Raw genomic sequence first — 13,407 nt, forward strand, 5'->3', positions numbered from 1 at the left:
TTGAAGCAGTACCTGCTAACAATGGCCTGCTGATCTCAAATGCAGAGCTGTAAGCATCCAGTTGAGTAGACCTTTCTCCCATAAAGGTCAAGTCTTTTCACCTCCTGATTCTTCGGGGAGGGTCCCTGGAAGCCCGGACGCTCGCATTGGTTGGCAGCATCAACCACGAGAGAGTCAGATGTGGGATGCGTGTATAAATGCTCATAACCCTTGGACGGTACAAAGTAGCATCCTTAGCTGTAGGGGGCAACGAGGCTCAGGTCTGCCACAGAGTTTGTGATGTCAGAGATGGTCTTTATGAGGGGCAGGGCAATACGTGCAGGACCGAAGGGGGCGAGGAAGTCCACCACTGGATCTGCATCCTCCACTACCTCCTCCGCCTGAATATCCAGGCCCTGAGTAACCCTCCGCAACAAGTGCTGCAGAACCCTGTTGTCCTCCAAGGCTAGGGCTGTTGCCATGCCTGCCAACGCCTCATCTGGCGAGGATGAGGAAGAGACCCCCATGAGGGGTGGCTGGTCCCTTTCTTCCGCACCCAAGGGGTCCCATGGCACCTGGGTTTCTTGGGCTGGTGCTGACCCAGATGGTGTCGCGCCCCTCAATGTAGGGGCTGTATACACTGACACCGGCACAGCTCGTGCCAAAAGTACCATCTGCGCCAATGCCATCCTCGACATTGGAACTGCCATTGCTGCTGGTACCGGAGTCCCTCTCCTGGGCCCAGCTGCGTTGAGATGGTAGCGCAGGGTGGTAATGGGCCTATCCCCGACCCTGCCGGTGCCGGCGGTGCTAGTGGGGGTACAAACAAGTCCAAGGCCACCGACGTCACCCTGGAATGAGACCCTTGGCTGTGACCTTGGCTTTGATGAAAAGCCCAGGGAGTCCAAAAGGGCCATTGTGCCAGGGGCTGCCACTGGGCAGGCCACGGTGATAGGTATGGGTGCCGATCCCAAGTTGACATGGACCGTCTGCTCCTACTCCTCCGGGACCAATAGGAGCCTGACTCCGACTCTGAGATGTCTGAAAACAATGACCACGGGGAAGTGGTACTTCTAGGAACTGAGCTTTCGCGCTGAGGGCTTGGGGATCAGCATGGCTGCTGGGTGTACTCCAGTGCCAGAGAGTGGCGCACTGGAGTCAGATCAGCGGGCCATCATAGAGGGCTTTCCTCTTGAAGGAGCCTGGGGAACAACCGGTGCCAGCAACCTGTCCTGTTTGGGAGGAGAGAATGGTGCCGTGAGGTGAAGCAGTTCTTGGACTGCCTCAAACGCCTTTGGTGTCGAAAAGAGGTGCAGCTCACAGCTCAGCCTCAGCGAGTGTGGAGAGTCCGGACCCAACTGCCCTTCCACACGGGCAGGAGTCAGCACGACCATCACTGGTGGAGTAGCACTAGTGTGGCCCAACTCGGGTCTCAAAGTGGCAGGCTCCTTAGGCCTAGCAGGGGGAGAGTGACCCCCTCAAGCCTCTTCTTCTTTTGTGGCATCAGCGATTGTGAACGATGTCTGTGTGTGGCATGTGAGCCGCGAGTGGAGCTGGGATGGTGCTGTGAGTCCTTATCCTTACCCAACACCGATGCTCATGCTGATGGTGCCAGGGCATGCCGCACAGAGGAGGAGGTACTCGGTGCAGGGTCCATCGACCCAGGGTCGGACTGGGGGTGGAGCGCTGCCTCCATCAACAGGACCTTCAGGCACTGCTCTCTATCTTTTAAAGTCCTGGGCCGAAAGGTGTTACAAATGGCACAACGATCCTTCTGATGGCCCTCTCCCAAACACCTTCGACATGAGGTGTGAGGATTGCTTCTGGGCATATACTTGCCGCAGGTTTTGAAGCCCAGAGACCTCGGCATGCCCCGGTGTCAGGAAAGTGTAGAAGGGGACTCCTCCCCCCAAAAAAGGAAACTTATCTAACACTAACAAACTACTAACTATTAACAAACAATGGACAACTAATGGAGAACAATGTAAGAAACTGCTAAATGTGCTTGTCAAGACAAGAGCACAGGGACATTCCAGCTAACCGTCACTGGCGGTAAGAAGGAACTGAGAGGGTGGCGAGTCGACAGGGCTCTATATTGAGCGCCATGAAGGTGTAACTCCGGGGGGCACCCAATCCAACCTAACGGATGCTGCTAGGGGGAAAGTCTTCTAGCTACCGTGCATGTGCACGCGCACACACCTGGTTGGAATCAACATGAACAAGCACTCAAAGAAGAACTCCAAAGTTCACAGTTTAAGAACCAATGCACTAAGAGACAATCGGTCCTCAATCCAGGTAAATAACTGAGGTATTAATAGGAGTTCCACATACAGAGGGAGGAAAGAATATATTGAATGTAAGGTTCTTATAAGAGCTTAATGGGCTATTGTCATTGGGCTAAATATTGAGGATATTTTTTGAAAATAAAGTTTAATCCAACTTCTTTGTTGAGTCCACTCTAGTAGCCTCCTTGAGAAAAGACTAATGTACATCAGCTGCTGACTAAATTAAACAACCATTAAAAATTAGCTTCCTGATAATCACAATCTCATAGAATCATAGAATTGCAGGACTGGAAGGGACCTTGAGAGGTCTTCTAGTCCAGTCCCCTGCACTCAAAACAAGACTAAGTATTATCTAGATCAGTGGTTCTCAACCTATTTACCATTGTGGACCGCATATGAGCTCTCTGTGTGTTATGTGGGATGCATCCTCACAATATATATACTACTTGTATGGCCCAGAGGCGGTCACATGGGCCACAGCTACGTGCTGATAGGGCCGCAAATGGCCTGTGAGTTGAGAACTAGACCAGAACTAGATCAGAGTTGAGTGAGCTAGACCATCCCTTACAGGTGTTTATTGAACCTGCTCTTAAAAATCTCCAGTGACGGAGATTCCACAACCTCCCCAGGCAATTTATTCCCAGTGCTTAGCCACTGTAACAGTTCGGAAGTTTTTCCTAAAGTCCAACCTAAACCACTCTTGCTGCAATTTAAACCCATTGCTTCTTGTCCTATTCTCACTGGTTAAAGAGAACAATTTTACTCCCTCCTCCTTGTAACAACCTTTTATGTACTTGAAAACTGTTACCATGTCCCCTCTCAGTCTTCTTTTCCACACTAAACAAACCCATTTTTTTTCCAATGTTCCCTCATAGGTCATGTTTTCTACATCTTTAATCATTTTTGTTGCTCTTCTCTGGAATTTCTCCAATTTGTCCACATCCTTCCTGAAATGTGGCACCCAAACTGGACACAATACTCCAGTTGAGGCTGTATCAACACAGAGTAGAGGGGACAACACTCCTGCTAATGCATCCCAGAATGATGTCTGCTTTTTTGCAACAATGTTACACTGTTGACTCATTTAGCCTTTGATCCACTATGACCCTCAGATCCCTTTCTGCAGTACTCCTTCTTAGGCAGTCACTTCCCATTCTGTGTGTGTGCAACTGATTGTATTTGTTCTTATTGAATTTCATCCTATTTACTTCAGACCATTTCTCCAGTTTGTCCAGATCATTTTGAATTTTAATCCAACCCCTCCTAGCTTGGTATTGTCTGCAAAATTTATAAGTGTACTCTCTATGACATTGTCTAAATAACTAATTAAGATATTGAACAGAACTGGACCTAGAACTGATCCCTGAAGGACCCCACTTGATATGTCCTTCCAGCTTGACCATGAAGCACTGATTATTACTCTCTGGGAACAGTTTTCCAACCAGTTATGCAACCACCTTATAGTAGCTCCATCTAGGCTGTATTTCCCTAGTTTGTTTATGAGAAGGTCATGTGAGATAGTATCAAAAGCCTTACTAAAGTCAAGATATACCACCTATATCTCCCTATAGAAACTCAAAATAGTGTTATTAACAAGTTATAAAGTGAAACAGCTGAAGGTTGAAGATTTTCTATCTCTGATTTAAAAAATGACAAGTCTACACAAAAGCTGCACATATCCCCTCCTTTATTTTTCAACGCATCTTGTGAGGTATTTATTTCTACCACAGATAAAGTCAAAGGATCTGGCAATGTCTATCCTAATTTTTTCAGCAAGTATATTCTACCCAGGTGTCAATGGTATAATGTGTGTGCAGTTACTTATATTATCTTTGGTTAGATCGGCATATCTGTAGTTATGGGCTATAAGGTTTAGAAGTGTGCCCTCTGTTTTATTGGGAAGCATAAAAATAAAAACAGTACGGGCACTAGGCAGACAGGCAGTGAAATATGCTTTTGATTTCACTTATGACTTGAATAACTCATTTCCAATGTAAAATAAAGCCTTTCCACTGTTTGGGCAGTCTCAGAGACAAATACTTCTTAAAGCTTTACTGAAAACCCTTACCATTCTATAGACTTTAAAGAATTCACCTCATAGGATGGGATGCACTTGGGAGGCAGTGTGTTAAAGCATCATGCTGTGTCAAATTTCACTCCCTATAGTGACTGCTCGTTGCCTCTCAATAACACAAAGTCTGTGCAGTGTTTTACATGATTTGGGGCACAGAAACACTGCCACTACTATTGCTATTTTCTGCAAATGTTACCTCTGTGAGCTAAATCAAATTGGATGAATCGTAACAAAAGACAATAAGAAATCAATTACCATTTGAGTTTCTGTCCAAGAAGGCATTAGAAATCAACGAGTTAGGGAAGAATAGCCAAACATGAAGTTTGCTGTTCTTCTGGAAAGTGCAGTATGAACGAGAAAATGTGTTAGCACCATCATCTGTAATGTAAGGCACAACAAAAGACCCTGTGCCAGGGAAACTGATGTTCCATATTTCTGCACAAATGTGGAAAAGTTGATGATGATATTCCCCCAGGCTTCATGCTGCTGCAGCATTTATGGTTTGTTTGTCTAGCATTATTACTACAGATATCCACACAAAGCTAATTGTGATTAAGCTGTTTTGCTTTGGTAAGAAAACAAACTCAAAGTAATACCAGTGAGGCCATGAGAGTTTACCTTTTTGATTAGCAACACACACATACTTCCAATCTTTTACTTGTTTTAACCCAGTGTGGGACTTACAGGCCCTACAGTTTTGTGGTGCTTCAGTGCCAATTTCTGCAGCAGACACTGATACATTCTTTGGCAGGGAAATGGAAATCTCCTGCTTGTTTGGAGAGAGCAGATGCATACCCATGAGCTACAATGTGAGCAAAAAATGGAGGAAGTCTTTGAATGCTAGGTTATTAATAAAAAAGCCAGGGCTATGAATAGGCTTTAAGACTGTCAGAAACAAATCTCTGAGGTGCAGGTGTAAACTGTCCTAGTGTTGCTGGTCCTGCCACAAAGCTGGCACCACTTTGTGTACAAGAAAGCACAGCACCTTCCCAAACAAGTAAGACCAATGGTTGTATTGTTAAGGCACTCAGCTGGGGCCCAGGTGATCTGGGTGCAGTTCTCAGCTCACAGATTTGTGTGACCTTGGGTAAATGACTTGATCTCTGTGCCTCAGTTCTCCATCTATAAAAATGGGAAGAATAATCCTTCCTGTCTTCTACCATTGGTCTGTCTTATTTATTTAGATTGCACACTTTTCAGGGCAGGGTCTGTCTCGAACTGTGTTTGTACGGCAGCTAGCACATGGGGCCCCTATCTCAACTGGACTAGGTGCTACCATTATTACATATATGCTTTGAAAGACTAAAATACTTAATTCAAATCCTATCCTCTCAAAATACATATAATTGTAAATTAGAGTTACTAAGTTTATGTTTATGGATCACTTATTGTAAAGGAAAGGAGAAACGTAATTATTACAAGAAGCAGTAGGGTTCATCCCCCTGCACAACCTCTCAGCCTAAACCAATCTTTTTGTTTCTTAAAAGAAAAATCAGACTGTATTTACTTGAGAATTTTGCCAGCAGTTGGCTGGTCCTGTCCCCAGTAGTAAAGATCTAATCCAAAGGGTATTATAGGAGCTTTAGCTCTTTCTTCTTCTAGTTTTCCTGTCTCGCTGACAAGCTCTCCTGAAGCTGCTGGCTCTGGATTTGAGGATGAACTGGAGAAAGATAATAGAGAACAATAATGATCACAACTATTTCCCTGCTTTTGCCAACCTTTTGCACCAACACATGTTATCTAAGATCCACTAGTACTTCTACTATCTATTTTACTTGGTTTGTTCTTTAGGATATAGAGCGTGATGCTGTCATACAAGCAGAACACAATACATAGTTAAGCTTATCAGAACACTCAGCTCATGCTGCTTAAAAAGATTTTTCCCCAGTCTTGTGGGACCCTAAAGAGCTATATGTGATGTAATAATGGGTCATAGATGGTGCAGTACAACAGAAGCCACAGTGAGGATGGTATTGCAAACCTAATTCAGAACCGTCTTGTCTCTGTAGATTTATGTCCATGTTTGTACTGTCATTACATACATTGCAACATCCTTGTTTTGTGTGCACAGCATTCTATCTCCCAGACTTGCACCATTGGGGTTTCCAGCGACACCACCAATTCAACCTTTCCCTTAGCAGAAGTTTTGTGTTACAGAAGGACAAAAGTGTATAAAGAAAAGAAGAAGGTAAGGTTGTCAGCTGTACTCAAACACAGTACTCCAAAGTATATTGGTATAAAGGGGTTTTTACCAGGTGCATCATTAGCAAGTAAAGGGATGGCCTTCCACTATTTGACTAAAGAATGCCACACTACTATTTATGTAATGTTAGATAACAATTGACTAAATCCAAAACATGAAGTTGCAGAGCCTAAGCACTTCAGTAGCCCAAATTATGATGGTCTCACTAATTTATAGTATTAAAAACACATAAACATGTCTTTTTTTCAATTTAGAAATCTAAATTTTTAAGTTTAGTTTGTTATTGCCGTATTGATTAAACCCTCCAGAAAACTAATGGAGTACAGCACTTTGCCTTTGCAAGGTTGCGCTTCAGCTTCTGCTAGCTTTTTACACTGTACAAGTGTCATTTTGGGAGATGCCAGTCCATTAGCAGGTTACTCCAGTCACAGGGAATACTAGGGTCCACCCTCACAGATTTGCAAGCATGGCACATCCATCTACCGCTACCGTAAAACCTCACAGTTATGAACACCAGAGTTAGGAACTGACTGGTCAACCACACATCTCATTTGGAACTGGAAGTACGCAATCAGGCAGCAGTAGAGACAAAAAAAAGAAACAAAAAAATAAAAAAGCAAATACAATACAGTACTGTGTTAAACAAACTACTAAAAAATAAAGGGAAAGTTTAAAAATAAAGATTTGACAAGGTAAGGAAACTGTTTCTATGCTTGTTTCATTTAAATTAAGATGGTTTAAAGCAGCATTTATCTTCTGCATCGTAAAGTTTCATAGCTGTAGTAAGTCAATGTTCAGCTGTAAACTTTTGAAAGAACAACCATAACATTTTGTTCAGAGTTACAAACAACCTCCATTCCCAAGGTGTTCATAACTTTGAGATTCTACAGTAATTCATAGTCAGGACTGAAAGTTCAGCAAGCTCTGAATAGAATTGACAAACGATAGTTCTTTGAAATCAGTATGACAGGCCTCAAAAGCTGGCATTTATGACATAGTAAGTCACTAGGAAATCCAAGGCTTTTGAAACTATTTATTTGCTAGTGTAGTATTAGGATTTGCAAATCAAAACATTCCCCCAGCAAACAGAGCCTTTTTTGGGATAGGATCCCTATGATAAGTTCTTAGTAAAAGATTTTCTAAAGAGTCTACAAAAAATGATTAGCAAAACCTACATTTCTAATCACACATGTGTTAAGACTGGGTATAAAAATTATTATTTTAAATACAAATAAGTAATATTTTATAGCCTAATCCAGTGGTCCTCAAACTTTTGTATGGAGACCCCTTTCATACAGCAAGCCTACGAGTATGACTCCCCCTTATAAATTAAAAACACATTTTTAAATATTTAACACTATTATAAATGCTGGAGGCGAAGCAGGGTTTGGAGTGGAGGCTGACAGCTCATGACCTCCCAAGTAATAACCTTGAGACCCCCTGAGGGGTCACAACCCCCAGTTTGAGAACCCTTGGCCTAATCTCTTCTAGCCTGCCCCGTGTCTGGAAGTGCTTTTCTAGCGAACAGAGCCAAGGAACATCACAGTGATGTTTCTAAAACAAATAAAATGATCATGACCTGGTGTTTAGGGATGGTAACTTAGGTAGCTTATCTCGGATAAGTTTCAACGTTGCAGCGGCACAGGTTGGATCAAGTTCCTCTTCATTCCTTTCTGACTGGGAGTGGGAGCTCAGCAAAGCTGGCCTCATGACCATTCCTCTTGCTAATGCTTTCGGAGATGATTGGGGCTCCAACCCTGCAAAAAAAACCCAAACCCCAGCATGTTTAGGAGGGGAAAAATAAAGCCTTTAAAAAGAAAAGTCTTACAACTACACCAGAGTGCTTGGTAAGGCTAGCAAAGGAGTGAATAGATTCTGGCTACATCACTGACTATTTTTTGTTGCAATGGGATCCACCAGCATGTTACTGATACAAGCCAGTAGATACAGTATGTAGCGGGGTGGTCACCCTGCTCCTGCCTTAAAGGGCTTAAAACTGCCCTGGGAGGGGGCTGTGGTAGGAAGGAAAAGCTGGGCTGATTGGGGAAAGCAGCCTCAGTTGGGGGCCACGCCCCTAATCAGGCCACAACTGGCCCTGGAGCTGCTAGGCAGGAGCTAGGTCAGTCTCTCTCTAGCGGTAGAGAGAGAAGGACCTGGCTGCCTGGGACCTGAGTAAGGTACCAGAATAGAACAGGGCTGGGGAACAGGGCAGAGGATCTAGGGAGCTCCCGCCTGGAAAAGCCCCAGGCTGCAGGTCTGGCCAAAGGCGTAATAGGTACTGGGGTTGCAGGAGTGCAACCCGGGGGTATGCAGAGGCAGCAGGTTCAAAACCTCGCTTTGTCGATGATGAATGGCTTGTACGCTGCAGTCGGTCCCAGTGAAGCAGGGTCAGATGGTGACTGGCAGTAGCCACAGACTGAGGCGAGGTGGGGGATAGAGGGTTGTGGGTTCCCCGGGGAGGGGAGACCCAGAGCTGTGAGGGTATTGCCAGGGGGCAGCACCCAAGATAGAGGGGCACTGGGGTCCGGGAGAGACACGGGGCCTGCGGTGAGCGGGACACTGGCCTGCAGAGGGCGCTCCAAAGGCTAGACAAGCTAATTCCCAGGACGACAACAGGAGGCGCCGCAGGGGTGAGTCTCGCAACGCTACAAATACTATTTCTACTATGGGGAAATTATTGTTATATTGGTAAAAACAAGTATTATTACCATATCAACAGTAAAACCTCATTATGACATTAACTTTCCTTTCCTGGTGGGATAATACAAACAACAAAAAGATGTCCAAATTGCTACATTGGTTTTTGACATGACTGTGGCTGGTAATATTCTCACATCAGTCCTCTCAGAGTCCATATCATACTCACTGCTAATCCAAGGCACAGTAGTATGTGAAAGGAACTATGAATATTATATCCATGAGTGATGCTAAAGGTAAGTTCCCTATCTAATACAGAAATGGAAAAAAATAAAGTTGCAGAGCAGCAGAAGAAAGAAAACAGACTTAATAGCCACAGGCTTCCCTGTGCTGTGGTGTAACATTCCCTGTGCAAAGCAGACCTAAACTTGGCACAACCAGGCACAGGGGGATAACTCTGATGTAGGATATTCATTGGTGGTGTAGAGCTGATATAGCAGGTCCAACAACAACCTCCACCTTACCACCACCACGGCTCGTTAGGGAGCATGGCTAGTGAGAAAGAGCTGTGTGGCAAGGCTTTTCCTCCAACCTGGTGATTCGCAATTGCCATACTGGCCCTTCAGATACACAGAACAGGCTTCAGAAGGGCTGTACATGTGATCGCTTTTCCTAAGTGTTTTGCAAAAGGAGAAGCCGCTCCACTGACAATGTAAAGAGCTTTGATCCTTTAGTATATTCTCAAACAGATGCAATCTACCAGAACCTTTTCTTTCATAAATAACCATCAGGGAAAAAAAGAGCATTCTTTATTTTCAAAGATAAAGCATCCACCTATTTGCCTGCAGAAGCACAGGGCATGCCCACCAAAGCAGCATCCTTATGACAATCTGACATGATTGAGGAACAAACCCACTGCAAGATCTTCAGCACCAAAAGCTCAGCTACTGCAGTGATGGAGGCACTATAAATTGTTTTACATAGGCAGACAGACAGTTAAGATTAGTGAAAGTTAGATCAGATTAGACAAATCACAAGCATAGACCTCTACCTGCTGAACTAAACCAGCAGCTCCAGTAGTAATAGGCTCTGATTCTCCAGGAGGGCCAGCCACTAGAGGGAGACCTGATCACATGCACTTATCCAATAATTTACATTTTCACTTTTCAAACAAATAAAGTAAGCATCTTTATAAGAGACGCAAACCCAAGTACAAACTGTAAGACCAAAACAACAAAAACTATTGTTCCATGGGAAGGAAAGTTTGAGCAAGCTGTTGCAGCCTTCATCTGGAAAACAACCCAGTTTGCTTGAAGTCTTTCCCACCTTCTATCCCATCCTTCATTTCTTAACTGGCAGCACTGAATATATAGCATGCTCACCTATTACTTCCACTTCTTAGCTTGAGCACTGGGCAGGTGACTGTGTTTAACACATTATCTAAAAAAATCCTCTGTAAAAATTCATTCTAATTGGCTTTGATATGAGCACTGCAAAATTTACTGGAAACCAGCTAGATAAGGGCAATGATAATTAAGAGTAATGGGATGAAACTGAGCAGAGGAAAATATAGGCTAAAGGTTGGAATCTTAACAGGGAGGTCTATTAGCCTGTAGAACAGCCTCTCAAGGAACATTGTGGAGATCATCACTGAAGTGCGTTTTAAAAAACAAAAATGGTTACTCACCTTCTTGTAACTGTTGTTCGAGATGTGTTGTTCATGTCCATTCCAATCAGGTGTGTGCACGCACATGTGCACAGTAGCCGGAAGATTTTTCCCCTAGCAGCAACCATAGGTTTGGGCTGGGCTCCCCCTGGAGTCGCACCTCCATGGTGCTGAATATAGAGCCCTGCCGATCTGCCACCTCATCAGTTCCTTCTTGCAGGCTACTCCAACGGAGGGGTAGGAGGGTGGATATCGGAATGGACATGAACAGCACATCTTGAAGAACAACAGTTACAAGAAGGTGAGTTAACTGTTTTTCCTCCTTCGAGTGCTTGTTCATGTCAATTCCAATCAGGTGACTCTCAAGCCCAAGTTCAGGAGGTGGGGTCGGAGTCATCCATTGACTGGAGCACTGCTCGTCTAAAAGCTGCATTGTCTCTGGACTGTTGGGTAATCGCATAGTGTGAGAAGAAAGTGCGTATGGAGGACCACGTCGCTGCTCTGCAGATTTCCTAAGTAGCGATCTGCGCCAGGAACGCTGTCGACAAAGCCTGTGCCCTGGTGGAGTGCACAGTGATCAAGGGTGCAGGAGCCCCCAAAAGGTTGTAGCACTCGTGGATGCAGGATGTGATCCATGACAAAATGCATTGTGATAACACAGGTAGGCCTTTCATTCTGTCCGCCACAGCCAAGAATAGCTGGACTGATTTTCTGAACGGCTTCGTCCTCTCGAAGTAGAAAGCTAGTGCCCTGTGGACATCTAGTGAGTGCGGTTTAGGTAGAACACCAGGAGAAAGATGTCCTGGTTAATGTGAAACTGCAATACAACCTTCGGGAGGAAAGCAGAATGAGGTCTGAGCTGCACTTTGTCCTTATAGAGCACAGTATAAGGGGGCTCTTAGGTTAGGGCCTTGAGTTCAGACACCCTCCTGGCCGAGGTTATCACCACCTGAGGGAGACTGGCCTCTCTCTGACCTCTTTTTCTTCTGAGCCGGCAATTGGGACCGGTGCCCAAGGCTGGAATGTCCCTGAGAGGCTTGATGCCAGTGCCAAGCTTCCTTGCTAGCATCTTTCTTTGATGCCAGATCCTTCAAAGACGGTGCTGGAGGGCTTCGCGGCGAAGACAAGGTGCTGGGAGCAGGGTCCCCGGGGCCTGGGTCCAGCTGAGGTCGGACAGCTGCCTCCATAAGGAGAATTTTGAGATGCTGCTCCCTCTCCTTAATGGTTCTTGGTCGGAAATCCTGATAGCAGTCTTTCTAGTGACCCTCACCCAGGCACTGTAAGCAGGAGGTGGGGTGTGTGTGTGTGTGTCACTTTTTGGCATGCACTTCGCGCAAATCTGGTAAGTCTGAAAGCCCGGGGATCATGGCATGCCCCAGTAACAAATGGGGGGTGGGAACCCCCTGTAACTGAAACTTCTAAAGAACTACTAAACTATACTAACTACTGGAAATTAGCTATGTACAGGGTACAGCTAAAGCACTGCTAATCCACTTGCCGAAGCAAGAGAAGAGCAAGGGGAAGTCCCAGCTACCATCACTGGCAGCAAACAGGAACTGAAGGGGTGGTGGGTCGGCAGGGCTCTATATTGGGTGCCACAAAGACACGACTCCAGGTAGTGCTCAGGCCAAACCAACAATTGCTGCTTTGGGGAAAAAAATCTTCCAGCTACTGTGAACATGCACACACCTGATTGGAATTGATATGAACAAGCACCTGAAGAAGAAAAACTGGTTACTAACATTCCGTATCTTTTGTTCTTCAAGATATGTTGACCATGTCTATTCCAATGTAGATTTGTGCACCACCACTGGAAAGTTTTTCCCGTCAGTGGTATCCATCAGGTCGGCTCTGGTGGCCCCTGGAGTTGTGTCCTCATAGTGACAGTACATAGGGACCTACTGCCCCCTCAGTTCCTTCTTGCCTGCTAACTGACAGAGGAGGAGTGGGAGTTCGGGTTGTGGAATGGACGTGAGCAACATATCTCGAAGAACAGCAGCTATGGAAGGTTAATAACCATTTTTTCTTCGAGTGCTTGCTCATGTCCATTCCGAAGTAGGTGACTCACAAGCAGATGGAGGAGGAGGGATCAGAGTTCAATGACAAGCAGACTGTAGCACTGCTCTGCCGAATCCAGCATCGTTGCTGGCCTGCTGAGTGAGGGCATAGTGAGTTGCAAAACTGTGGGCTGAAGACCGTGTTGCCACTCTAAAGATATCCTCGATGGGAACCTGTGCCACGAATGCAGCTGAAGATGCTTGTGCCCTTGTGGAATGTGCCATCAGGGCCAGAGCAGGGACTTTCGCCAGGTTGTAGCACACACGGATACAAGAAATGATCCACAAAGAAATTTTCTGGGTTGAGATTGGGAGACCTTTCATCCTGTCTGCCACTGCCATGAAAAGCTGAGTAGTCTTCCTAAATGATTTAGTCCTTTCTGTGTAGAAGGCCAGGCCCACCTGACATCTGGTGAATAAAGCCTCTGTTCCTGCCTGTTGGCCTGTGGTTTTGGGTAGAGGACCGGGAGGAAAATGTCCCGGTTATTGTGGAATTGCAACACCAC

The 13,407-nt window shown here is 45.3% G+C and overlaps 1 protein-coding gene across 2 annotated transcripts in view; it reads right to left on the minus strand.

Annotated features, from left to right (window-relative positions):
* UVSSA (UV stimulated scaffold protein A) overlaps nt 1-13,407 on the minus strand; it is a 98,746-nt gene that overhangs the window by 28,495 nt on the left and 56,844 nt on the right. For both annotated transcript variants that reach the window (XM_039540725.1, XM_039540726.1), the window contains 2 exons: nt 8,121-8,298; nt 5,846-5,998 (listed from right to left, as the gene is read on the minus strand). In XM_039540725.1, the coding sequence (XP_039396659.1) occupies nt 5,846-5,998; nt 8,121-8,298 (331 nt within the window). The remainder of the gene's footprint in view (nt 1-5,845; nt 5,999-8,120; nt 8,299-13,407) is intronic.

The sequence above is a fragment of the Mauremys reevesii genome, linkage group 5, assembly GCF_016161935.1.
Source record: "Mauremys reevesii isolate NIE-2019 linkage group 5, ASM1616193v1, whole genome shotgun sequence".
Lineage (NCBI taxonomy): Eukaryota > Metazoa > Chordata > Testudines > Geoemydidae > Mauremys > Mauremys reevesii.